This window comes from Simochromis diagramma, unplaced genomic scaffold (genome assembly GCF_900408965.1).
Source record: "Simochromis diagramma unplaced genomic scaffold, fSimDia1.1 OVJJ01000293.1, whole genome shotgun sequence".
NCBI lineage: Eukaryota > Metazoa > Chordata > Actinopteri > Cichliformes > Cichlidae > Simochromis > Simochromis diagramma.
The window spans coordinates 4,898,323-4,926,171 of NW_024386801.1; the positions used below are offsets into that span (position 1 = coordinate 4,898,323).

The 27,849-nt window shown below is 37.5% G+C and overlaps 1 protein-coding gene across 1 annotated transcript; it reads right to left on the reverse strand.

Annotated features, from left to right (window-relative positions):
* Nucleotides 1–101: 101 nt before the first annotated feature.
* pdhx (pyruvate dehydrogenase complex component X) lies at nucleotides 102–27,758 on the reverse strand. Its single transcript, XM_040025283.1, has 11 exons — nucleotides 27,587–27,758; nucleotides 25,088–25,171; nucleotides 22,347–22,447; nucleotides 17,532–17,740; nucleotides 16,206–16,304; nucleotides 10,013–10,178; nucleotides 9,393–9,540; nucleotides 7,249–7,307; nucleotides 5,295–5,453; nucleotides 1,830–1,894; nucleotides 102–1,009 (listed from the first exon to the last, which is right to left on the reverse strand). Exons 1-11 carry the CDS (start codon nucleotides 27,720–27,722, stop codon nucleotides 754–756), a joined length of 1,482 nt encoding a protein of 493 aa, XP_039881217.1. The 5' UTR covers nucleotides 27,723–27,758; the 3' UTR covers nucleotides 102–753.
* Nucleotides 27,759–27,849: the final 91 nt, after the last annotated feature.

Sequence of the window (27,849 nt, forward strand, 5' to 3'; positions counted from 1 at the left end):
GATTCTAATTAAACAGAAACACACACTTGTGTAATCCAGTTTGTGAATCTGCTACTTTCTGAAAATCTGGGAAAAACATTAATGACACACACACACACACAAACATTTTAAGACTGAACAATGTGTTTTATTGGCAACCTTGATTTGTATACAGCTGAATTTGAAGGACTTGTTCTCCAGTGTAGTTGATTTTAAATAAGTTAAAACATATTAATAGGAAAATTAATAATAAATCAATTAGATTCTTACATTTTGTAACAGAAACCATTTTACGTGGGTTTTGCAATCTAAATGGAAATTGTACTGCCAGTTGTATTGTTCAGTAATGTATAGCTTTGTTGTAGAAATGTATAGTGAAGTTTTGAGAGAACTATTTGCATGTTTACCAACAGTGACATCGAGCAGATACACTTGACTGGGAAACAGCAGTTGAGCTGGACTTGAAACAGTTTATGTACACAACACTAGTGTGGCAGAATAATCTTTTTCTTGGTAATTTGGCACCAAGAATGTTCCTCCACTCTAGCTGAGTCCCCATAACTCCTCCATCACAAAGCCTGGTTGATCATCAGTCAGAAGTAGTCCAAAAAATGAACTTTAAATTATGTACAATTCTACTCTGTAAGCCTTAATTGGAAACCAACCGTTTAAGAGCTCTCTGGCTGTGAAAACCATGAGCCAGGCTTTGTCATGTAGGTGTTTCTTCCTGTATCTATAAAGTGCCTTTTATAAAGCTCTCTCTGTTTAGTTTTTTCACACCAGGGCCATGCGTTGTGGTTTTTCTAGGTTGGCTCGGAATTTATCAAGAAACCGTGATGCTAATTCGTCGTCCACTAGTCTCCCGTCACTGGACAACGTAATTGTCATCAGCTGCTTGGTGCATAGGGTCTGATCATCCTCACAGAGCTGCAGTTCAGCCCTGGACGTCCCAACAGCAAGGATACATGCCTGAGGCGGGTTAATCACAGCACTGAAGCCACTGATTCCAAACATCCCTAGGTTAGATATACTGTGGGATAAAAAGAGAAAAAGATAGCACGCATATTAGCACGTCAAAGTTAGCTGAAGATAATAAAAGGTCAAGACGATAAATAAAAACTAAGCAGGCATTAGTGGCTATAAAACAAATTTATTTAGGTAAAAAAAATATATATATAAAAAAAAAAATATTATCACTTTTAATGAATGACTTTTTGTCAACATCTGATAGACAGCTGCTAAAATAAAACGCTAAGCAGTTAAGATTACTACAGCAAAATTCAGCTCAAGAACTGCCCCTAAATATTGTGCAAAAATGACCTGAGGGCTTTCTGATGTTTGCATTAATGGCAGTTCTGGTTCAGGGGAATGGAAAAACTAATAGGTGAAGGATATAGACATAATGTATATCCTCAGGAGGAAGAAAGTGGTCTCCGTAGGAATCCATTGCTTCTGCCTGACACAGAAACCCCATTTGTTTCTAAATGACACCATTAATTCTAATGAGTTAAAAAGCCCCCCTCCTTCACACTTCTGCAATTGATGAACAGTAACTGATGGTCTTTGTCGCCCAAGAACACATTCAGCTCAGGCTCACATGAAATGTAGAATATGCATAATATATTGGCTCACTGTGAAACCAGATTTTAATCATAAATGCGGAAATGTATAATGGCTTATTCTTATAACTGAGTTTCAAAGGAACATTGGGGAAATAGTATTAATAGATCACAGGAACCACTTTTTGACACATTACAAAAAAGTCTATTGAATAGCAATTAACTGAGACAGCAGTACTAAAAATAAAAAGGAAAACCTGGTAAAAATACTGACTATAATAATGACTTTACCTAAATGAGCCTCCCTGGTATTCCTCAGGAAGCAGTTTCCCATCTCGAGCCTTCTGGGCCAGAGCCTATAAAAACACCAGATCGATATTCTTAAAGAAATAAATACATTTGATGTATAAAATAGATCAAATACACAATAGCCAGAATACATGTGTGATATACACAACAGACTTGGAAATGTAGATAAAACCATAAGCATGTGCAGTACTAATTAACTGTTAGTTATTGTACAGTCTGCAACACAAAATACAGAAAAGAATATTTTCCTAATAAGGTTCAGCTCCTCACAAATGCAACTAATGAAAATAATATTAAAATCAATGTTTCACATTGGAAAAACGAAAAGACATAAAGAAACACAAATGGAATTCAAAACTGAAATTGCACTTTTAAAATGTTCACCATGGTCCTCACAGAAATAAATTACTATCCTAATGTGCATGGGTAAATTAAAGAAACGGGAATGAAAAGCACCCAGAACTGCAGATGAGGCATCTGGTAATACATTAGTTCAGCTAGGTTATGTGAATCCTTGCTCTCTCACAGCATGAATGCTGTCTGAAAAGCTTGGAGAAAACCCAATATAACTGAGAAACAAAGCGTGAAAAAGGTATTGTTTCTAGTGCAAACACATGGCTCATTCAACCTTCTCCAAGAAGGATGGTGATATCAAGCAGTAAAACATTATAAAAGTACATGCTCCACATTATACCACAGACTGTGTTGAAATAATGAAGAGCTTATTGTTAAAATGTAGCACTGAACTTATCTTCTTCTAAGTTATTGGCTTATTTGAATAGAAATGTTCTTAAAAGGTTAATGGTGGGATATAACCATCACGGAAACTTGAGAGTGACTCACAAGACACAATAGAGTATGGTCGGTACAATTATGATAAGAGCCCTAAGTGCAAAAACAGTCATGTTCCTCTGCATCAAATCAACGGCCAGCAGTGCTCTATTCAGACATTGTGTCAATTTTAATTCGAGACCTATGAAAACCAGCAAATGCACATTTACCTCAAAGCAGCAGCACAAATAAATTGAATAGCTGTGGGTGGTAAAGAGCATTTTGAAGGCTTAGGTGGAGTGACATGTGTGCAGTGTTACTACTCATGCTTTAAAGCAGCTGTTGTGTATGCAAGTATGTTAGTACTGAAACATTCTGATCTGGCATCTGAACAACTGACAAATATTATATTATTTGAACTAAAATAATCAAAATAGGTTAAGACAATCACTATAAAAGTAATACATTGTCTTCTGGGAGTCACAACAAATCAGTAGCAATATAATTAGAAAGAACAGAACACTTTGACCACATTAATTTCAGTTCTCTAAAGAAAAAAACCAAACGAAAACAATTGTTTTTCAATATAATGAAAAAGGAAGGAATGCAAAAAGGAACAAAAGATAAAAAAGGAACTGTTTGTGATGCAAAAGTGTTTAACAAACATAGCAGCGCTTCTGGTCTGAGCTGGACCACCACGGCAGCCAGTGGAGACAAACTATATAATAATACATGTACATATTTCAAAAGCAAGCAGCTATGTGTATTCAATAGGTTGATGAAAAATGTAAAATTGTATTGTGTACACAACTGTTTACACATATTCACCTCTGGTTTTGGTAGTCAAAGTCAAAGTGAAAGTCGACACAAACAGAAGCACCCGATCTTAAGCAATCACATTTGTTGCAAAAACTGATCACATGGGTTTAGGCAGTTACAGTAATAGTATGTCTAAAACCTAATCACACACCCACTGCTAAATCCAAGCACCACCCTGCTGACTATCACTGGCATACACAGATATGCACCGTGAATCAAACGTACTTTCACCCCTCCCAAGTTTAAATTAGCACTCTTGCATGAACAAATGCTATTATACTAATACGGTTTCCACCACTGTCACTGCAACAGCTAAGGTTACATGTGCTGACACCGAGCTGTGATGTCGATAATGTGCAAGCAACACTGTGTCATTAGAGCCATAAGTGTTCTAAAAGTCAGCTCTACTTCTTGATTATGGAAAGAGTTTTGCATTTTCAGGTTTTATGACTGATAGCTGATGAATCCAACATCAATGTGTACAAAGACAAGACAGTCATAAAAACAGGCTCTGAACTTTAGGGAATTTTACATGGGGGTCACTGTACATGTCAAACATTATATTTTTTATTATCATCGTCTATTTGAAAGTCATTTATAATTCATCGATTTGTGATGCATGCGTCTTTGATAGAAGTGTGTGGTATCTTTTTTGGTGCTTTACATTTTCAGAGCAACCTTGGAAACAAATTATTGTTCCCAGGTGTTTATGAGAAAGCAAAAAATGAAACAAAAAAAAAAGACCATTTTTACTTCATATACCATATCTGATTGATCTCTTCTCCAGATATCAAAAATCAAGTTCCAAATCTACTGGCCTTTATATTAGATATAAAGTGCTTCTCCTTTTCAGTTGATTAACTTTGTACAACACTTGGGAGATATCAGGTTCATCTGGTTAGTTAGCTCTGCTATCTGCTGACTTGAAGCTAACTTCACTACAAATACTGTTTTAGCCACCACCACTGAGCTGGTGCGTAGGTTGCCCAGAGTGCTAATTTGGACTTTTCCATGCAGTACTTTTTGCTTTGCATTTATTTATTTTTACCAAAGCAAGAAAAGAAGAAATATTCTGTTCAGGAAACATCATCTTTCAAGGGGTTTTCCAAGCTCCAGCGTACACAATGGTGAAAAACCATCTGCCCATGTTCCCAGATTTTGTTTCAGAACTAACCACCACATGGAGAAAACAACGTCTGCACGCATCGCTGCACTCTATGGATTTTGAGATTCTCAGTTTTCTCACTTCCCCCTTATGAGGAATAGAGGAGCTTGTCTTGTGTCTTGTGTGTGTGCTACGTACCTTCACTGACAGCACTCCGAATATGACCAGTTGTTTGTTTGCTATGTTAATTCAGCTAGAGGTAAAGGACTGTCTAAACAGGGGTTGCCCCACTGAACCTCCACTGAACCTAGCACCAAAGGTTTGTCTTTGCCTCAGGGAGTGACAGCATAGTCCACCAGGGCAACCTCATGAGCCCTATTTAAGGAGGTTTCTGTGAATGATATTTGTATTGTAGCTAGTAAGTCATTACCACACTCTTGTTCAGATCTATTACTGGTGCTCTGACACTGGTTCAGTGGCTACTCTACAGGGCGTGTACATATACTCCATACTGTATTTGTTGTACTGAGTGAATCAACTCCAAGGGGACAGAATGTTATTACTACAACTTCTGTTCCCTGAAGGAGTGGAAATGAGGATTGAATGATGCTACTCTGAATTAATTAAAGTTCCAGCCAGAATCTGTTAGGGTCCAGTCAAGTCTAAATCTCACATTAACTCATAGCATGTCAGAACAATGATTACACATAGTTGTTTTTTGCCTTCAACTCTTTTATTTTCAAGTTCTTTACCTTAGCATTAGATGAGATCTCCTGGACTCCTTTGTTTGCAGCATCCTTGATGATTGGAGTAATGAGACCTTTGTCTGTTGCCACAGCAATAGAAATATGCACTGAATCAAGTGCACGGGCTCCATCACCAGACCACGTCACATTCACTTCTGGCATTTCCTAGGAAACAGGAGTCAAAGGTCACCTCATGTCCTCATGTTATCAGGGATAAATCAAGACAAAAAGAGATAAGCTCTCTTCAGTTGAGGGGTGTTAAGCTGCTTCCTTATTTCTACAGAGGTTGCTATGGATCCACATATTTGATTTGGCACAGATTTTACACCGGATCTCACTCTTGATGCAGCCCTCCTACTTTATCTGGGCTTGTGACTGGCACTAGGAGACCATTAGTTTGTGATCCCCTGGGGCTGAATTTGTATCTCCTCCTGCTCTAAACTGGGAATCCTTTGAGTGTTTTTAACAAATACTCATCAGAAGTGGAGCCCCTATAATAAAATATTAGTGGTAATGCAAATGAGCTTGACATTTGAGAGGTACACAAATACATTAAACCAACAGTAAAACACAGTGAATGTGACAGTGCCTGTGTTGCTTTGGTAGCTTTTGCAATCAGAATTAAGATATGAATTCACTATTGTGCCAAACACATTTTGCTTTTTCAAGATTTCCCCTTGTGGGACTAATAAAGGTATCTTATCTTATTAGCTCTATAATCTAAGGAGCTTGGAAAGAAAATCATCTGGACTTCTTTAAGTTGCTTGAAGACGTTTCACCTTTCATCCGAGAAGCTTCTTCAGTTCTAAGATCAAATGGGTGAGAGTCCCAGATTTAAGCCCCATGGGAGTGTCACCCCAAGAGGGACAATGGACCCCCTAATGATCCTCTACCTTCCCAGATGCCTTAACGCCCACTCATATCCTGGGTCATCTGACCTCAGGAAATCAGATGATAGGGTGGGGCTAGGTTTCACAATGAGCTCACCCAAAACATTGGCTGATTGTGACCTACACCTACCATTTTCACACTTCGGCTCGTGTAATTAGGTAGAGGATCATAAGGGGGTCCATTGTCCCTCTTGGGGTGACACTCCCATGGGGCTTAAATCTGGGACTCTCACCCATTTGTTCTTAGAACTGAAGAAGCTTCTCAGATGAGAGGTGAAACATCTTCAAGCAACTTAAAGAAGTCCAGACGCTTTTCTTTCCAAGCTCCTTAGACTACAATGACCTGGATGACTGAGAACCTGCACAGACATTAGCTCTATAAATTCTCTGTAGGCTCCTCTCGTTGAGGGTTCATCTTTTTATTTCTTCATTTCTATTCGTGTTATTAAAGTTATTACATATTATGTGGCATAGAATATGACAACATCTAAGGCACGACAGGAAGTCATAATAAAAGGATAGAGTGCAAACAGAAGTGCATTTATCGCCAATTGGCGCACCTGTAAGAAAAAAAAAAAACAATCATCTGGAACACAAAAATTCAAAACTGGGTACATAAATGAACATTCTTCTTGTGGGGGGAGTGTGTGTGTGACAGAGAGAGAAAGGGAGAGAGAGTGTCGAGTGGAAGTGTGTAGATGTGTGTGTCTTTGCCATGAAATTTACTTGAAAATGAGGATGGGAAGTGGCAATAATGTGTTATAATAAAATAGTATTTTAGAGTGTAAAATAAGTAAGTCATTATATTCTTATGAAATGGTGCTGGAATAACTACATTACCAGGAGGGCCACATCGTCCACAACGTCCTATGCCTTGCACATATTCTTTAAATCTAACAACACATCTTAGACACATGTGTCCAAATGGTTTATTGAGCACTGGAAGAGATTAAAGTTATGGATAACACTGCAATGTTCTAAAAAATACAGGGTTAGAGATGAACAGATGACCCATCTTTAGCAATTACACACACTGAAGAAACAAATGACAACAAATGAGGAGTACTTACTCTGAGTGTAACAGCTGCTGCCTTGATGATGAAGTCATTAACAGACACTTTAATCTGTTCTGAAAGGACAAAGGAGGATTTATGAGAATAACCTAATCTCTGCTTATTATTATCAGATCTAAGCCAAGCGGAAAGCTGGATAAGCTAAAAACCTATGGTTCCAAATGCCAAGGCACAGTGAAAGTCGAGTATCTTGTACAAGACCCGTAATGTTTCAGTTATCAAAAAGCATTCAGTTAAAGACGGGAAATTCTAAATGAATTAATTTCCATGTAAACAAACTGCAAGTGCATGACATTACACATGCTATTGCATAGGGAAAAATGCAAAATATTGTTGTTGTTCACTCCAGCTGATCAGAAGAGGCCCCTCTATGCCAAACTCACTGATGCGAATTTGCTTCATTCCCTGCTTGATGTGTAACACACATTGGGGCAGTCAGGCTTGGCATCAGAGCCAACTTTTACTAGTGGCCAATAATGCAGTACCAGACAGTTCTGAATGCTGTGAGCAGTATGATTAATGAGCTAACCGTGAAATCGCACTGGTCGAGAACAATGAGAGTCCACAAAAACAACCGGTGAGAGAATCCCTCCGTACACACACAACCTTGCTAATAGGTCTGGAATGGCCATCCCATTTCCTCTATCACAGAGACAGGACCCAAAGAGATTTACTGTTTGTTTGACTGTGCTGAAAAGTTAAGCTAAATAAGGCCAATTACGTGACACAGCATTAAACTAAGTGTTTTAAAATTGGAATCTGACATAGTACTCTTACTTAATCAACATGAAAAAATGTCCCGAAGTAGTCAGAGGATCCATTTAGAAAATCAAGCCATTAAGGATAGATATTTTTCTTTTTATGTGCAAAAGTGAATGGTTTGTGGTGGAAACTGTCCTTCAAATTACACACCCAAAATTCTGTTTCACAAGCAGTAGCTGTTTGCTCAATAACCGTTGTTAGGGAAGGTTGTGAAGCTGAGGAAGTAATGCCCACACTGCTAGTTTCAACCAATGCTTCATTTGATATTAGAATTGCATCAGACTTACAGTATTCAATGTGTATAGTGTGTATTTTTTTTAAAAATTATAAGATTGTAACAATCTCTTCCCTGTGGTATTCACTGCCCCTACATTTACTGTTAAACCCACGTTTATTCCTTGGCTTTCAGTTCTGACTACCTTTATTTTGTTATTTCTAACTCAAGTTTTCTCATTTTATACTTCATTTCTTAAATGTCACTTGATTATTTGAAATGCACAACACTTTGGTCAACAGCTATTGGTTTAAATGTGCTATATAAATAAATTTGACTTGTATTTAGAGGCCTTTAATAGCATTTTTTTTTTTTATTCAGTAATACTGTCATTTATCACATGGTACACAACAACAGATTTAACATGTTTAAGTATTAATACTATGCTGTAGAAAATTAAATGGCTTTGGTAGACATGGCTCTTTCCTAGATCTCATCAGTAGAAGTCAGCCCTGTGAATCCAACTTCAGCCATTCACAAATCCCCTCTTAAGAATCCATACAGCATGTGCACACTCATCATGCTGAGTAACTCTTTCAGCGTTTATAGTTACTTGTCAAAATGTGGCAAGTACACAAAAAATAGTGATACTGTTGATGCTTAACAAAAAGCACAGCAAACAGAAATAAAGTTACAAGTTGTGCCCTTCGTCAAGAGGAACTGACTGCAATTCCTTTTTGGATTTAGTTTGTCTAAATTACTTCTCTTTATGATGCCATACTGTCTCTGTGATACTGAGAACAGGGCTCTATTGCAGCCATAGATATACTGCAGGTCTTGCTTGTGGGGTACTGCTTCATGGATAGGCATTTAAACTTCACAATTGGCTAAATCATTTGCCAAGTACAATAATTTACCTGTCCATAAAACAAAAGTCACCACCCCTGTGGAACACAGATGTGTGTATTGATTTGAAACACAGGAACGGACATGAACTACGAGCTGAATGCTTGAATGAAGCGTCACATTAATCTTCTGAAATCCACAACTTCACAGATAAGCTGTCTTACAAATGTACCTGTCAGTATGCATTAAGGGAGATACCACTTGCAGGACAACAACAGTGTTAATGAAAAGACAAGTTTTTTCATTTCATTGTTTTTACCTTTGGCCAGATCTTTGCGGAGTTGCATGACAGCAGCCATGTCACAGTCGATGGATGCATATGAATGGGGGATGGTGGTCTTTGACTGGGTAAGCCTTTGAGCAATCACACGACGGACATTTGAAGCTGGAACCTCAGTGAAAGTTCCCTGGAGATATGAAGGAGGAAGAAGGGGAGGTAAATAATTCAGTGAAGGATAAAATAAAAAAATAAAAAAAAAGACATTTTGAGAGAGCCAACACTGATATGGTGGACACATCTTCACTGCTGTGTCTGCTAATGACTCCAAAAACCCATGAAGTGAATAAATGTTGACGGCAGCCTTGATAGTTAATGGCTGGTTAAAAAGACTCCTCAATCTTTGAGATGAACAGGCAATACCTTACGGGATACCACTAACTATACCAAATGAAACTGATAAATATCTACAGCAGCAATGTAAAAGTTAACCATGCAGAAATAGTGATTGTTTGAGATGAGACAATCCCATTACATCCTCTTAGCCAAAAGCGACAAAGCCCCAAATGACTGAATGATATCTGGCAGTTTCTTAGTACGACCCGAAATAGAAACTGCGCCATGTAAGAGTATTTTTGAGAGAATGTGTGAGGAGTGATCACCGGTGCTCCTGGTTTTCCCGGTACAGACAATGGAGGTATGTTTGGTCTGCTTCCTGGAGGTAGAGGACTGGCTGCTGGAGCAGAGATGGGACTTGGAGGAGTTGAGGCGACCACAGATGGCACTGCTTTGGGAGCAGGAGATGCTTTCAGAAGATTCAGTGCATCCCTGTTAAGAAAAAAAAGGGACCATTTTAACATTAAATGTGAGAAAGACACTTTTAGAAGAAAAAAAAAAAAAAAAAAAACTACATCCACGAACCTCCACTGAAGCTGGAAGCACCATATTCAACACCTTTTGTCCAACATATACACTATCCTGCCTCTGAACATGACCAAACCATCTCAGCCTTGTCTCTTTCTTCTTTCTAAGTATGAAGCCATACTACTGCTCACTGATCATTGCTGCTCCTCTTAGCCTAGCTTCAACAGCAATCCTAGTGATTTTCCATTCACTGAGGCCACCTGGAAGAGTGTCAAAACTGTTTTGGATGCAGGGAAAACCAGACACCTCAGACTAGGCACAATAAACACACTGGACTGGGTCAGAAGTTTGTCAAATACTACTCAGGATAAAACTTTATATAAAATTATCAATATTTATGATTGTACCGCATGACAATCCAAATAGACAATGAAAACATGCTTCGTTTGAAAAAAAAAAATCATGATTATTTTTCAGCTTTAGTTGGCTCAGTTTTTGTTGAACTGCACCTGATTTTCAGTTCCAGCCTGTTAAAGAGATAACAGACATCATTTATTACCTCTAATAACCCTTTTCTTTTTCATTTTTTTTTTCATTTATCAAATGACCTAATTTTTTTTATGTAAAAAACAAATCAAAATATTTTCTTCTTCATGAAAAAGTGCTCCAATGCCATTATCTCTGCCTTGACTGTTATTAACACAATTTCATCTGTGTGAAACAACACTTACGTAACTAAAGTTAGTATAAAAATGCATTATTCATCCACATCGTTCTATTTGCCCTACAAGTAACAGTCATCTGGTTTTTGTTTGTGTCAGATTTCTGGAAAGGTAACATTCAGTTTCTTCTGGAGAAAAGAAGTCATGAGAATTGTCCGTTATTCTCAAACACCATCAGCACGGGTAGGATCCGGTGCCAACTGCAGGAAAGCTTATTCAAAACCTTTGGTCTAAGTGGACTTCCCTCTAGCATAGTGAGTCATGGACAGCCTGACTTTAACCAGAAAAAAAAAAAACAAAAAAAACCCCACTACATCCATGAACCTCCTCTGAAGTTGGAAGAACAGTTTTCAACACCTTTTGTCCAACATATACACTATCCTGCCTCTGAACATGACCAAACCATCTCAGCCTTGTCTCTTTCTTCTTTAAAGGAAGTATGAAGCCATACTACTGCTCACTGATCATCACCTCTCCTCTTAGCCTAGCTTCAACAACTCTTTCCCATAAACTCACAGTATGGCTCATCAACTTAAAATAAATAAATAAATAAATAAAAATATGCTTGAGTAAATATAAGTTAAAAAAAAGGAAATAAAGTTAAAAGCAACAGTCATCTGGTTATTGTTTTTGTGAGCTTTTTTGGGAAGGTAACATTCAGTTTCTTCTGGAGAAAAGGAGTCATGAGAATCATCCGTTAGTCACAAACACCATCAGCACGGGTAGGATCCGGTGCCAACTGCAGGAAAGCTTATTCAAAACCTTTGGTCTAAGTGGACTTCCCTCTAGCATAGTGAGTCATGAACAGCCAGACTTTAACCATGAAAAAAACACTATCAAATGCTGTATACTAATTATTTTGATGTAACACTGCATTCACATTAAAGAACTGTTTGTATACAACTTGCAAGTCATCCTGCACCAACTTGATACAACATAATAACACAGTCCCTTCATTAAGGCTCATAGTTCACCCTTTAAAGTTAAGGATTAAAATCACGCTATCTCGAGGAGTCATTTGAACAAGCAGATGTAAAATGTGGATGTGGAATTGTCACTATGGTAACCCAGGAAATGAAAATTTCCAACATGTGGCTAATGTGCTAAAGCAAGCTAAAGCTAAAGCAATTTATTCAAATAGCATTTCCTAGAGTGCCTGGTTTACAAAAGTTAACAGCACGAGAAACTAGAATTAATAGGAACTTAATTCTGAAAAGGACAAACAATAAAATCCATGTAATAACTGAAGGCATTTAAAGGCAGCATGAAAAAAATATAAATATAGCTTTAAATCAAGTTGCTGTTTTGGGCCTTTTAGTCAAAATTGAATGGTTCCACATTAATCTCCAGGCCATAGGTCCTGCCACATGCCTTCAGCAGCCCTCCAATTTACATGCCTTGCAGCTCTGTTTCAAACTGAAAAAAAAAAAAGTCTCAATACGTTTGTTCAGCAAGGCTTTTGTGGGCAATATCAGACAATCAAGACAGCCGATTAAATTGGACAACTTGTGAAACTTGAGGTAATAATATTACCTTAAACACAGAATCTTTACTCTATAATTACATCAATCACTGAGCATGATATGGACATTTTTCTCTAACAGCCTACAGGTTCATAAAGGTTGTAGAGAAAGTGATTGAAGATATTAAAGACTGCTATGCTAAGAACTAAAATGGGAAGAGAAAGGCAATAAAAGAGAGGAGGTACTAAGAAAACCGCTCTGGATAATTTTGATCCTACTAGTAAGAGCTGGAAGGAGCAGGTATCAGGTGTACTTGTTTCTAGCTCTTTAGTTCTAGTTCATCGGATATGTAAGGGGTCTTTTGTCTGGACCAGCTGCCTCTCACCCCTAGCATAGCGCTAGGAATAGCCAAAGCCCCACAGCTGCCAATTTGTTCCGTCTGGCACATTCACTCCTCCCTTTCTCTTACCTATAAAAGTATGTGTTTGTGGAGGGAAAGGGGCAGCTTGCAAGTCCCTCAGCTAACCACAAAGGACGACAGAGAGTGTTTATTGATTACAGAGGGCTATCAGTTTCAATACCACAAAGTATTATGAAAGTCCCATATAAGAATCAATAAAGCCTTTATGTTATTGAATAAATTTAAGTCAAGTCAACAGCAACCTGGAGGGGCCACTAAAAGATGACACCGCAGATACCTCTTTTTTTTTTTTTTTTTTTTTTTTTTTTAAATGTGGCTTTCTGCCATGCCTTTTTCAGACCAACCATTTATATCCTTACTGACAGCCAAGGAAAAGGAGCTGTAGAAAGACTAGGAGAAGGTGACCAGAATATTAAAAAGGCACAGAAGCAGCACTCACATGCACGCATGAAAAGACAAGTCTGAACACACTGCAGGGATCATGAATTTAAAATAAACAAACAAAAAGAAATCAATGCTTTTAAATTCAGAGGGAATTAAAATGATGTATTACAAAAAATAAGTGTAGTGTAGTCCGACTAGCGTTTTCTTAATGATTTCAGCTTTAAAAAATAACATCAGTGCAGAAGCACACATTAAACAGCACATTTCCACTACAAAACTCAGAAATAAAACAACAATATTATTAACAATATTATTGTTTAGAATATTGTTTACAATTCAGGGTGTAACAAAAAGGGTGGAGATTTACATCTAGGTGTTAACAAGATCAAAAAGGGGTTAAATTTAAAAGTATAGGCCTCCCAAACTAAAGATACTTCAAATGCACAGCAATGTGAAAGCTTCAGAATTACTGGCCATCCTTTTCACTAATGCAATCAAAATGAACATAAATGATATCTCCCCTGGATTATCACAGGGTTAATATATTCCTGTTGTGAAAATATAGCAAACACAGCTGGTGCTGGTTTTTAATTAGCTGTCACAGCATTGGACGAGTCAATCGTTGTTAATGACAATGGTGAAAAAGAGCAAAAAATGCATTTGCCTTTACACTTTGTTTTAAAGCTCTGCTTTTGATTATTGACCAGTACTTACACAGTACTTTTCTAATCTATTTCAGCACTTAAAGTGCTTTCTTACTATAAGCCTCAATTACCTGTTCACACATAATCACGTTTTTCTAAAAAGTGCGTTTTAAGCTAACATTCACACACTCACGCTTTAATGGATACATCACGGGAAACTCGTGCAGAATATATTGCCAACATACCGACTTTCTGACAGTTACACAACGTGCTCTACGTTCTACGCCACAACCGGCTAGCACTGAAATTGAATGCGAATTTGTGTCTGTTTTTACTCAAGAAAGTACAAAGCTTATGTCAAAGCGATATGAGAACATTTGGTTTTAGTTTCCCTAAATATTTATTCATTTCCTAAATATATACTAAATACTTGGAATATGCCTTTCTGTGATATTGCTCCAACCAAAAAAGTCACTGGTGGGAAGTAAAGGGCTAAAAACATAAGCAAAGAAACCACTTGTTAAACATTTCCTCTAGCTGGTAAATCCCACGACAATGGGTAGGGAAATTGTAAGTCTGGTAAGTCAAACTGGCCGGGTCTCCCAAGCTTTTACTGATATTATCACTAAGTAAACAACATAGTATGCCTCTGTACCAATATTTTGTATCACCCCGGGCAGTGACAGCCTTGCCTGCAGAGTTTTAGTAGATACCAGCTAGGTAATGCCTTAGAAATAAAGCCTTGTATTTGTAGCTTTTTGCTTGTTTGCTTTGATTTTCTGGTTGCTCTTTGAAGAGCACATTGTTCAATAACAGAGGGATGGTTAGCCTTTTAATTTTTAATTAAAAGAGTCCCTCTTCCTTTGATATGTTTTCAGCCTCAGCCTTTCCTTTCTGAGGATCAGCTTAAGTTTCATCAAGTGAATATTCTGCTAAAGCATTCAAGCGCATCTGGAGCTGAAGGTTTAAAGAAGAGGTCTCTGAGCAACCACATGAAATACAATTAAAACTGCATCGAACAATTTAAAACCTCGAAATGTTGACACACAAAACACCCAGCATGTTTATGCTTATAACCTAGAAAATTAATGTAGATTTGTATTAAAAATACATATCTAAATGTACCTAGTGTAGAACAGCATATCATACTTGCTTGTTTGTTGTTAAGAAACATTTACATATGATTTTTAGTTTGCGATCAAGATGTACATCTACAGACCGGGATTGCTAAAACAAAACAAGTGCCTAACAGGTTTTGTAGGCTTTCTTGCAGCCTTAAACTCACTTGTTAATAAAATTGGTGACATGTTGAAAACATTTAAGGTAAATCACAGTGGTGAAATTATAAGAAGGATTATCTTATGAGAAAAGAAAATCCCACCCTAGTTCTAGGAGTAATCATTCTTTACAGCATTTAGTTTAAAAGACTTCATGCATACTTCCCTTACTGTCTAACACATACACACCCTTGAAAGCATATGGTCTGTGTTTCTATGGTCACCAGTGTGTCCCAAAGACTGGGTTGCTATGGCAACAGAAGTTTCTTAATGAGATCCCTCAGCAGGGTGTTAGTTGGGTAACGAGAGCATTCAATCAAGTCCCCACTGACAGCAGGTAGCCATTAGATCCTTGTCTGTTTGCCACTCCCTGTTGCATGAAGATTTAAATACCTGATACTTTAAACCATGTTAGAGAAATTTCTCCAACATTACCGTCCACATTGACCTGTTCTTCTAACATCTCCTTCCTTTAGAGATTCTGCAATATTATGGTGACTGATTACCATACCAAACAATCCTTTTTAAGCTGATACACCACTAACAGTGTAAACAAACAGAGTACAGTGCATGCAAAAACTGAGACTGATAATTTTACTTTAAACTCTTGACCTTTCAGACTGACCTGCATATGATTATGTCTAGCATCTGAATCTATAGAGATTTTAGCAAACATAATAATCATTGGCCATCTCAAGGTTTGTGTGCAAACACTCAAACAACCGTAAGTCAAAGATTAAAACATAAGCTATAAGGGTGTTATGTGACATATGACATTACATTCAGTCATAGGCTATAGTGTTGGAACCTTCAGCAAAAATAAGAAAAAAAAAAAGTCTTAAATTTGCCACCATAAATAAGCCTGACAGCTTGTTTGCACTTTTTACAACCTCCAGCATAACTGATGCACAGATGTTTATTATTATAGGAAGGTATATATCCCATATGCTTGCCTTAAGCATGATGTATCTTGCAAAAAAAAGAAAAAGACAAAAGAAAGTTAAGCCAGTTAAGTGAAAAAACAAACAAACAAACAAACAAAAAAAACAAAAAAACAACTTGTGTCATTTAGGCACTTACTCCTTTGTGATTATTCCTCTAGGGCCTGTGGGTGTGGCCAGTTTTGGATCCAAACCATGAGTGTCCAGAATGTGTCGTGCTGCTGGGCTCAGACGTAACCTGGAAAAGAAAACGAGAGAGTGGCAAAACTTTTAGTTTTAAAGACCTCATCTGGTAGCTTCAAGGTATTTGCAGAGAAACTTCAAATGAGTTTTACATGGGACAGCTTACCCAATACCATGTGGTGACACTGAACTCCATTGCTTAACTATAAAGACTAGTGTAATTTAACATCTTTCTTCTGACATATCAGTCAATGTTTTTTCGTTTCTAGCACAAAAACATGAACAGATAAAGAAATTTCTCTAACATTTATTACGTCCAGTTATTCATGAGTCCCTGAGCGCGCTCTGCTCAAAAGAGCTGGTTGTTCCGTTTCTGCATACAGACGTGTGCTGCCAACGGGGAATTTGTAGAGTCCCATCTGGTGGATAAACTATGGAAGATCACCAGTAATATGACGACTGAATTATGTTTTTCCCCATATTTTTTTTTTTTACTTTTTACTTGTTCATTTATCAGATTTTGTAAAGGCCAATACTGATGTATCAGCTAATACATAATACCGTTTGGGCTCTATAGACACAGTCAGTTATATGGTTGACTTAACTAGTGCAACAATGTACACGATAACTTTAGTGAAATAAAAAAAAAACTTCACATCTAAAAATATTTATACTGAAAAAAAATAATGCATAAAAAAGTCTTTAACTGTCAATTTTGTTTTCCACTCTAGATATACCCATGCTTGACCTTTTGGCCCTGCCACAGTGATGTTACCAAAGTTCAAATCTGAATATGAGAATGTGCTCAGCAAAAAATGTTTGCAAAACAAGTTCCGTTTGTCAGGGAGTGGTTCCTTTGCCTTTTACAACAGTATTTATTGTGTAAATAGGGACATTCTGAAATGTGAACAGAAAAAGATCATCTCATTCAGCATATTACATGGTGGTAGATACTGCAAAATCCAATCCAACCAGCACAATGTGCTCTAAACAAGAAAAGATAACCTCATTCATTCATTATGTATCTTAAGGCTACGGAATCTCTTTATCTACTTTTGATCAAATTGGAGTGCTAGAAACCACAATGGCCTACTGTGTAAGCACATTTAGCGCATGGAAAAACTCGTCATGTAACCAATAGGGGTTAAAAAGGATTGTTCTGTAGAGTGAATAAAGGTCTATGGACTCTACATCAGATTTATTAAACGAAATATTTGACAGATGTCATTTGATTAAGCAAAACAAACGAACAAAAAAACAAAAGCATGAAAGTGACACTCACTGTCCTGATGTGACTGGTTTTGGTGCAGAAGGTGGAGAGGGAGCAGAAGAGGTCACAACCGAGGTAGCAACTGCTTTTGTAGCAGGTGTAGCTTCAGATGGAGGTGCAACATCTGAAGAGGGGATCTCTACTTGTTTCCAGTCCTGCCCTTCCTCCACCATGAGAGCAATGAGAGTGCCGAGGCGGACGTTGCGACTACCCTCTTCCATCTGTAGAGAGAGAAGTGTACTAATAAAATTGGTTCAATAATTTCATAATTACAGCGGAGACTGCTAGAACACAGGTGAAGGGCTATTTTGAAATAGATAAAGGGAAGGTGAAAGTGGGAAAGTGACATTCATCACTTAACCTGTGGTAACTGAACAGATGAACCTGCCAGGAATTATTAGAGGATCCCTTGAAAATGACGCCACCTTCTCAGTGACAAGAACATCTACTGGAATAGGTTCGTCGAGGATGTGTCTTATGCTCTTCAAAGTTGTCAACCATTGATTTACCATGTTCTTATGAAGTAAGCCAAACCCAGAGCAAGCTTTTTCCTACTCTCCCGCACCTGTGTAAGGTGTTGTTCCTCACATATTGATCAGTCTAAATGAAAGGCCAAAGCTTAACATAGTGTGCTCAACTAGTGCATTGGATCTCATTTCAAACCATATGTCCTTATTGAGCTTCCCCTAAACATGTATCACAATTTGATGAGGAGGACAATCAGGAGGATGAAGAACTATCTATGTTGTTGTACTTAAATATCCAACAAGACCACGGGTAAGGGGGAAAAAAAAAAAAAAAAAAAAAAAAAAAAAAAAAAAAACCTGACCAAATGCAAAAAAGAAAGATGAACAATAAATAGTCATTAAAGAAAATTAAAAATTATAATAATTAAATAATGTAATCTATGATCATAATGCCAACATTGTAAACATAATCCACCCCTCTCCTTTAGGCTTGCAAAATCAAAGTAGGATTAACAAAACAAACAAAAAAAAAGTAATATTAAGTCACATCTACTAATCTGCCCCATATGGTAAAACATTAAAGTTTCATTTAAAACAAAGTTTTAAAGGAAAACATAATCCTTAAATGACAGGTTAATTTTTTGGCATTATATAAGTGTGCATTAAGCCTATGCATGACTTATTCTTCATATTTAGTGACCCCACAGTGCCCTTGCTGGCCAGTGGGAGGTGAAAGATGAGGTAATATGTAAAGAGGTTTTCCAATAAATATGTTGTTCTGCAAATTTCCACAGATATTCATCTTCAATCATGAAAAGGATTTTTCCATGCAAACAAAAACACACAACTTACAATGTGTAGGCCAAATAAAAGGACATAATGTATCAAGACAGAAACACAAATTCATTCATTCATTTGGATAACCCTCCCAAAATTCTTGTGTGTGTGTAACATATTGAAACTGTTCTAGGAAACACATCAGCAGGTGAAGATTTGCAGTCTAGTACAACAGTTCTGTGGTAGTTGGCTATGGCTTGGTTAATGCTGTTTTGTAGCCAGTCCACCAACTCCCCTATGTCAACCAACACAAATAATTTCTTAAGTGATAGTAAATGCTGCTTAATATTTATTTCAATTTTACATTATGCAGAAGCACACAACCAGCACTGCTGATCGCATTCAAGCGCTAATAATCAGTAATAGTGTTACAGTGTATCATGTGCACGCACACACATAAAATACTACCATTGCCAAAGCACTTAAGTGGATCTTTGAAGTAAAAATCACATGCAATGTTCACAGCAGGCATTATAGATATTTGCATAAACAGGCAGGTGCTTCGTGCACTGCGGTGGTGTAGCACTCAACACTGCCATCAAATAGTTACGGAACACCAAAACCTATGGGAAGTGCAAATTATGTTTCTAACCTCATCTACATAAAGTTAAGGTAACCGAAAAAAATCCATCTCCACTGGAAGCAAGTTAAATTCTAAATCTTTGCTGCTTTTATATCCTCATGTCATCTTTATGACCCACAAATCTCTGCAATCAAAGAAATACTGCTGTTGTGACTTATTAAAGAGATGGTATGGAAAGTTGCAGTGGTCAGGCGTGGACAGTTATTTTGTGGCTAATTTTTCTATTACACATATTTGGAGGCATACATATATTTTTATTTCAGACCACATTTGGGAATAACCATATTTAATAAATCACTTCCACTTGGAAAATTTATTGCAATCTGCACCATTATTTGAAGCTTAAAGAGCCTGTCAGGTAAGTCATTTGAATCTAATGCGACTGTGACAGTTTCTACTAGTAGAGATTGCATCATTGCCACAGGGAGGTTTCCCACAGCTGTGAGAGTGCACTCACATGTATACGTTTTATCCCCAATATCACAAGTCAAGTTTTATTATCCAGGCTATTTTTCTTCGTTTTAGTTCTCTTTTGCATGGCACCTGTGTAAAAAACAAAGTAGGCTATCTGCGAAAAAAGTGAAGCACGTGGCAATAATGTCTACAGCCTACAATGGTGCAGCAATTTAGGATTTTGCAGACACTCACTATTCTTACTGCCCAGTGAAAGAAGGTATAAATTTTACATAGAGCCCTTAAGAGACCTCTCATGAAACCTTCAGCACGGCTAAAGATATTACAAAACCAGACCATTTATGAGGCTTAACTTTCAACATAATGTTTTTATACAACAATACAAGCCCTTTGAGACTTTCAACAGCTTATTGACAATAATCTCAAAATAACAGTTGTTGGATGCTATACCTGTACAACGTTTTACATACGTTACCTGATAACGACCATTTCAGGTCTGTTTTTAAATTGTTATAGTCTATATTGGCATACACAGTGTACAGAAGAAGATGAACACAAAGCTCAGAAGGACCCTCTGATTATACAGTGTATGAGCAGTTTACTTGGAAAAGGAACACAAAAACAGAGAAAATGAGACAGTTTTGTTTAGTTAGTAAGGCAAGGTTTGCTTCTGATCAATAGAGCATGATAGATAATGTAAAAAGAGGATGGCAGTTATATCTTGCAACTTATCAAACAGACTGACAGTCCAATTTAAGCTCTTTCACATAAAATCACACATGTGGAGGGGTGATAAATGACAAACTTGACAGGTTAGCGCTGCAGAATGTTCCTTATCAATTCATTGATTCATGAATCTTCCTCTAAATCTTTCCTGCAATTTACTTTTGGTCTTAATCACCAACTAATCAACTTTTAAATACCATCTGTCACCTTTTAATTAATTTCTAGACAAGGCCTCTTTTATTTCAATTTGCTGAACACAGGGGACCAACATGAATTTATCTTCAAAAATATTTGTTAGTTCACAAGTCGATGGGTCATTGTACGCTTGACTAAGTTTAGGATTGAAGTGCGAGGGTCAGGGTAGAGCAAAGCAGTAAGCGCTTAATAAGATGCAGTAATCCACGGTGCTAGTGTTCAATATCATAACACAAGCAGGATCCATGACTGATGGCTGGAAATTGGTAGTGTGCCATAGCAGTACTTGACCCCCCTAAATAAACCCTGTGGTGCACAAGTTTCATGTCTGCTTTAGTCTGTACAGGATTGCACCAGCTGCAGGTAATTATTGTAATCTATATATTAGAAACCCACTGTGTGTTTGGAGAGCCACAATTACACTTCTAAGGTGTTAATGCACTCTGACCCTGACAAAGTGCCATATTTTTTTGTCATGTAAGAGCAAAACACAAATCTCTGAAACGGCACCAAAGTCTGCTGGTTTTTCCAATACACATGTTCTTTGTCACAGACTGAGAGAACGAAAGCTTGGGGGCTTATGTAATGCAGACCATCATTCTCCGCCAGCTAAAGCCCCTACCCCCAATTCTTCGATGGTTGCTATGGAAACTACTTCATCCCCACAGTGGCTAAGACAAGGATGGAGTAAGTGAATGTGAAAAAGTGCAACCAAATGAAAACATAAATATATTTCTAACTAAAAAATTAGTGTATCGTATACTCTGAATTGTCAGTATATCTGTGTATATATTTGTGAGTACATCTGCTTGCGAGAATTGGCTGCATATTTGTTTTTTGTTGTGGTTTCAAACACATTGCCTAATTGAACCCTCTTGCTCCCAGGCGTCATTACAACTTGAGCATGTCCAAAATTACATAGCCAGAGAACATGTTGTATAATAATTACATAAGGCACTCTTTGTGACATGAAAGAATATTTTGGCTTTTGTGCATTTACAGGAACATACACAGAAAATACCCAACCACTATTCCTAATTTTTTTTTTTTTTTTTTAAATTAAAGGCAAATCTTGCTGAAATTATAAGGAAATTACCTCAGATTCCCCTTGCACAAAGTCATTAAATCACAAATATGTATTAATAAAGCATTAGAGATAAAATATTTTCATCATTCTTAGAGAAAAAAAAAAACATGTGGTGTAGTACTGATGAAAGACAACTGATTGCTTGGTCTTTGACAGCCTATTAAAAATTCAAACAGCTAGCAGACTTGGGGGAAGGAAAGAAAGAAATATTTGTCAGTAAAGGCACCTTGTCAAAGCTTTGCTGTCACTGGAAAGAGGAAGCTATTTAACAAGCACAGCCAATTAGCAAAATCAATGAAGGAGCCTTGAAAGATGATGATATCCTGCGTTATTTAAATGATTCCGTAACATAACATTAAGAACTGCACACACATCTAAACACATCCTCAGACCTTCCACTTAATAACTTATCTAAGAAAAAAGTACCCAAGGCCCAAGGATGCCTGCTCTTTGTAAATAAATTCACATTTCTAATAATCTCTGTCAGAACAGCACCATGTGTGTTTTTGCTCACTCACCAATATCTTCGCCAAGACGCCGTCATCATTAGATTCCATGGTAACCACAGCCTTGTCAGTCTCAATCTCGCAAAGGGCATCACCTGCTGCAACTGCCTCACCTGAAGATGTAAACAAACACATCTGAGAACTTTCAGATAATAAATTAAAATAAATACTTGTTTGGTATTTCAACACCAAATTTTATATTTTCTGGGAGTGTTTCGGACCTTTGTGGAAGTGCAGCTTATTCATTGTATCATGAATGCATGAGTCACAATCATCTCCGCACTTTGAATCGCACTTTATACACAAAGAGAACAAATTTGTTGCATAAAGATGAAGGAATTTCACTGAAAGAACAAAAAGGTTATGCAAAAAAAGTTTCTCCTCCAGCTTACATATCAAATGAAAGAACCAATCAATGTTTCATGGGAAAGAATGTGAGATCTGAAAATGCAGCAAGTCTGATAGAAGGCGAGATCGTTGGCTATCCCAGTAGGTTCTCACTAGTCCACTTCATGAAAGAGCTGGAATACATTATCATCTGATTTGCAAAGTAGGATAGCAATTAGGAACCACTGGTTCTGTAATGCTCAGATACTAAAGAAATTTATTTTTTTTGCAACTTAAATGGTATTTCAGTCAAGACAGAAACAAACTGATTAATGTTGGTTTATAATGGAGCACTGTAACAAAAAATAATTTCCCCCAGGGATCAATAAAGTATTCTGATTCTGATTCTGAAATTGATGTTGCCAGTTCTTTGGAAAACCGGCTTTTGCAGTCAATTTCAATCAATTTCATGGACACAGTCAAGACCAGGATCAATATGAGTGAATCTTCTTATTGGCTGTGTGATAACAGGAAGTGGTAGGAACAGGTAAGGTTTATAAAACGTAGTTCATTTTTGTGTTGCGCTCTGGTTTCCTAAAGGCTGGGGCCTGAAAAAGGGTTACCCAAATTTGATATCTGGTCACATTTTAATCAGCTGTGAGATGATACATAACATGGCAATGTAGCAAATTTTGAAAACAGGATGCCTAAAAAAATATTTTGCAAAATTGCAAATAATTTTCTAAATGTATAGGATTTATTACAGGTAGGATGAGGTGTAGGAAGAAAAAAACAAAACAGGGTAGGTTAAGGAAATTTTAGGTGGAAAGAAATGGGGGAACGGTTGGAAGAGCAGAGGGAGTATTGATTTTGGAAGCCCCTGAGAGTTAATGCAGATTGGATTGGTATGAGGTTTTAACACCACATGACCCCTGGGGTGAGGTGCAATGTGTAGAAATAAAGATTAAAAAAGGTGACCCTGGGCATTTTCACCTTTGCTCTACTCGAGTGCAATGGACATGATGACGAAACTAGCCTTGTGCCTTGCTGAAGAATTTATCTACCACCATTCAAGTTTCAGCATGTTTTTTTTCAGGACATTATGATGTCATAGTCAATGTGACCTTTTAGATATAAATGTAATCGCCTAATCATTTACCCTCTTAAACACTGTGTACTGTCATAATTAGGACTTTATTCTAGGAGTTATGAACAGAGTGAGTGTGATGCTCAATCATCAAAATCTAATTAGTTGATCTGTCTAATCAAGCAAACATCTATGCCAAGTCCACAGAAATTTAAACCTTTTCACTGGCTACAATGGTATATAGAAAGATAAGCTTAAAATCTATTAACAACAACCAGGACTGTCAGTGATGCAGAAGCAACAAAGTACACAAATCCAGCTTATCCAATTTCTCAAATTTATATAGGTTTAGTGTAGCATGGTGCTGCAGTGGTTAGCACTGTTTTGAATGGCTGGCTTTGAATCCTTCAAAATCCAAATATTGACTTTCAAGCTTGTTAGAATTGTACAAATATAGCACACCTCATATAGTGTGCGTCCATGCATCTTTGCATGCTTTAATAGTTTGTTGCACCTAACTATGCAAAGTCTGAGAATAGGTTCTTGGAGACATCTACATCACTGTTATTTCTGCACACTACTGTAAACAATATAGTAGACATGGTTTTAATGTTGTGGCTCACTTAAGAATACCTGTAAAAATAAATTCCCCTAAACTGAACCTTCTCACTACTGTTTCAATGTTTTGCTGAAAAAAAAAAAATGATAAAAGGATTCATTTGACCCTTTCAGGTAGATCCTGTTCAAATACCAGTTCAAGCAGCAGTTGATTAATTGAACATATTATCTTATGCAAATTGAGTGCTTTTAATCAGTCTCCCATAAACTCATTTTTAAAAAGCAAGGAAGTAGTAGTGTAGATATATTTTTCTCAAATAATTCATCTGTTTTTTCCCCAGCCTTCTTACTCACTCACAAACAAACTCAAATCTAACCTCAAGTCACAGCACATAGCAACACAGCAGAGAAGCCAATCAGAATTCAGCATCTGGCCTCTTGATAAATGAGTGTGCGGCTAAGGATCCTGGCTATGCAGAGTTGCTAAAAAGTGACTGATAATGACTGCCATGGTCCTTGAGCCAATTAGCCACCAGAGGCTCTCAGGTGACCCATTTCTCAGGCCTCTCTCTGTTACTTTAAGAACTGAATATATTTGGAAACCAACTGAGCACTACAGGGGAGGATATTACAAGTACAAGAAAAGTGAAGCATCTGTCCCTTTGGATAACATATTAAAACGCAAAGAGGTTTAAAATCTGTCAAAGAAGCTCAGTACAAATGTGTGATGAGTGTCTGTTAAATTTTCTAATAAAGTCTTCTGTCAACGTGCTTTCTTTACCTTCCTTCTTCAGCCATTTGACTATGTTTCCCTCCTCCATGGTAGGAGAGAGTGCGGGCATCTGCACTTTGAGTGGACTGACGCCTAGAGGAGAGAAAGAAAATAACATATGATTTACGACGGCACATAATGTCAAGGGTTTCATTAGGTTTAAATTTAAAACAAAAATCCCCCCTTTCTTTCAGAATAGGAAAAAAAATTAGCCCTTCCAGTAAGGTTTTGCAATTTCATCTAAAATATTTGAATGTCAAAATGCATCAAGTAACATGCTCAGAAGTAGCACTGAATAGTTCGAATAAAGCCCTTGGGGGTCCGTATGTTCAACTTGCAGCAGAGCACAAGAGACAGCGGTACCATGAAAATGTTGCCATGTCACTAATACAACTGTGCTCCTGGATGACACTACACCAGAAGATGCAAAGGCATTTGTATCATTGTGGTCCCCAACTGTCACCATCTGTAGTCACACAGAAGGCCAGAGTTCACACTAGAGCTTCAGGCTGCCAGAAGAAAACATAAATCCAAGATAACAGCTTTACTACATATGGTAGTAAAGCTGAAAGCAACAAAAATAAGGTTTAGAGCTCAAACACGGTACAACTTAAAATGAATAGCCCTTTGTTTTACACATTCTTTATGTTCACTGAACAACACACATATTACAGTCATTTATAATAGAATTTTTTAATGCATGATACATATATTTAAAAAAAGTTTCTGTTAGCAGTAAACAAGATTAACCCAAACAGGTAAAAGAAAAACAAAAACTAAAAAAAAAAAAAAAAGCCCTTTCCATTTGACTCCACACTTTAAATTAATCTTACATAATAAAAGTCAGGCAGCCGAGTTAGTCAGTTATATAACTATAAATCTATATACATTTAATTTAAAAGAGAAATGAAAAATTTAAATAATTTGGGGATTCAATTATTCAAATTCTTGGTGTGTTAGTTTTTATTTATTGTAACATGGCCTTTGTTTCATGTTGCATGGTCTCTGGCCAAACTGTGTGCTGCTGCCACCTGCTGTATGTTCAGCAGTAGTGCAAAACTTCAGTGTGTAAGGAAGACCTTGATGCACGCTCAATCATCCAGGTAAGTAAATCTCCAAAGGTTGATTCTGTTCATCGGGACGTCCAGATGAACAGAATCAACCTTCGGAGATGTGTGAGGAAGAGTTGTGTATTTATATGGCATGTGTGTTGTTTCAGTACTCAAAAACAGAAAATCTGTCTGTTTACATTTTATCTTCTTCATGCTTAAAGTCCCAAAACATTTTCTGGGCAGTTTTATTTCTGAATGAGTTTCATTGACAAAGAATGACATCTGTGTAACTTTCCAAATTCATATACTCACACTGGATTTGGGACTGAACATTTTATTTTCATTACTGACATGTTTACATGTCACAACGGGAAAAAAAATAATTAAGCGCAGGAATCATGGGCATATGGGCATACCGTGGGCACAACAAGTTCCACCAGAACAGCTTCAGTGCATCTCTTCAAATCTGCAAATAGTGAAGTACCAGTGCCCTAAAGCTCCATCATCCTGGAGGAGCTAGTTTAAGGTTTCTCAATAAGATCCCTTTAAATAAAGTTCTGATACACCGCATTTACACTCTTGGAACTTTTTGGAGCCCTCTTTTGTCACACCAACCGTCTGCATCTTCTCCTTCACTACATCCTCTGTGGTCTTTCCTCTTTTCCTCCTGCCAAGCAGCTCCATATTCAAGACCTTTTGCCGAACATATCCACGATTCTTTCTTTGAACATATCCAAACCCTCTCAGTCTCGCCTCTTTAACTTAAAGCGCTCAATCTGGGCTCTGATATACTGAGTGTTAATCTTGTCCATTCTTTGCACTCCCAATGGAAATCTTAGCATCTCCAAATCTGCTTCCTGTCTTTTAGTCAGTGTCACTGTCTCCAGACCTTAAATCACAGCAGGTCTGGCTGCCATCATATAAACCTTGCCTTTCACTCTTTCTACTATCACGTCTGACACTCAACTCCACCCTGCCCACACTCTCTTCTACACTGTTCATTGCTTTTGTTGTTTGACCTACGTGTTTAAACTCATCTACCATCACTCTTTCTCCTCCTTGCCGCTTCAGTGTTAGCACTTTTTGGAGCTAATACTCTTTTTTTTTTTTTTAACATTTAATGATTCTGCTACAAATGTGACAGCTTTGATGACGCAAGTTCGTTTACAGGGAGAGAAACCAGACTGGTTGGAGACATGCAAGATAATCCAAGTGATTTAGAAAGCGGCATTAGCAGCTTTCCATACCGTTAACTGCAAAAAATAACCATTACATTTTTCGCTTAACACTCATGCCAACCCTCTGATTTACCAACACCGCTGCTATTTGTCATGCCCTGACAAAACGAGAGCAAAGTAACGTTGCACCATTAAAGGGTAGTGACGATTGCAAATGCCAGCGATTGTCAGCACAGAAAGGGCAACAGCCATTTACCTGGTAAACTGTCAACACTTACCGAGTACCCATGGCGACTGAAAGAAGTGTCTGACTTGGTCTTGCCATTGGCGTGTCGACCTTAAACATTTATTAAAATTATTCAGTCTGAGGCCAAATAACATTCCCTGACGACCCAAACGCAAGGAGGCCGCCATGTTATCGTCCTCCGTCGGCGAGACGTGTCCATACAGATGCCTGACGACAAAAAAGGAGGGGGTGGGGTGAAGAAGGACAGAGCCGTTTTCTGCCATAAAATCCGTATTTTTAAAAGAAAAACATAAA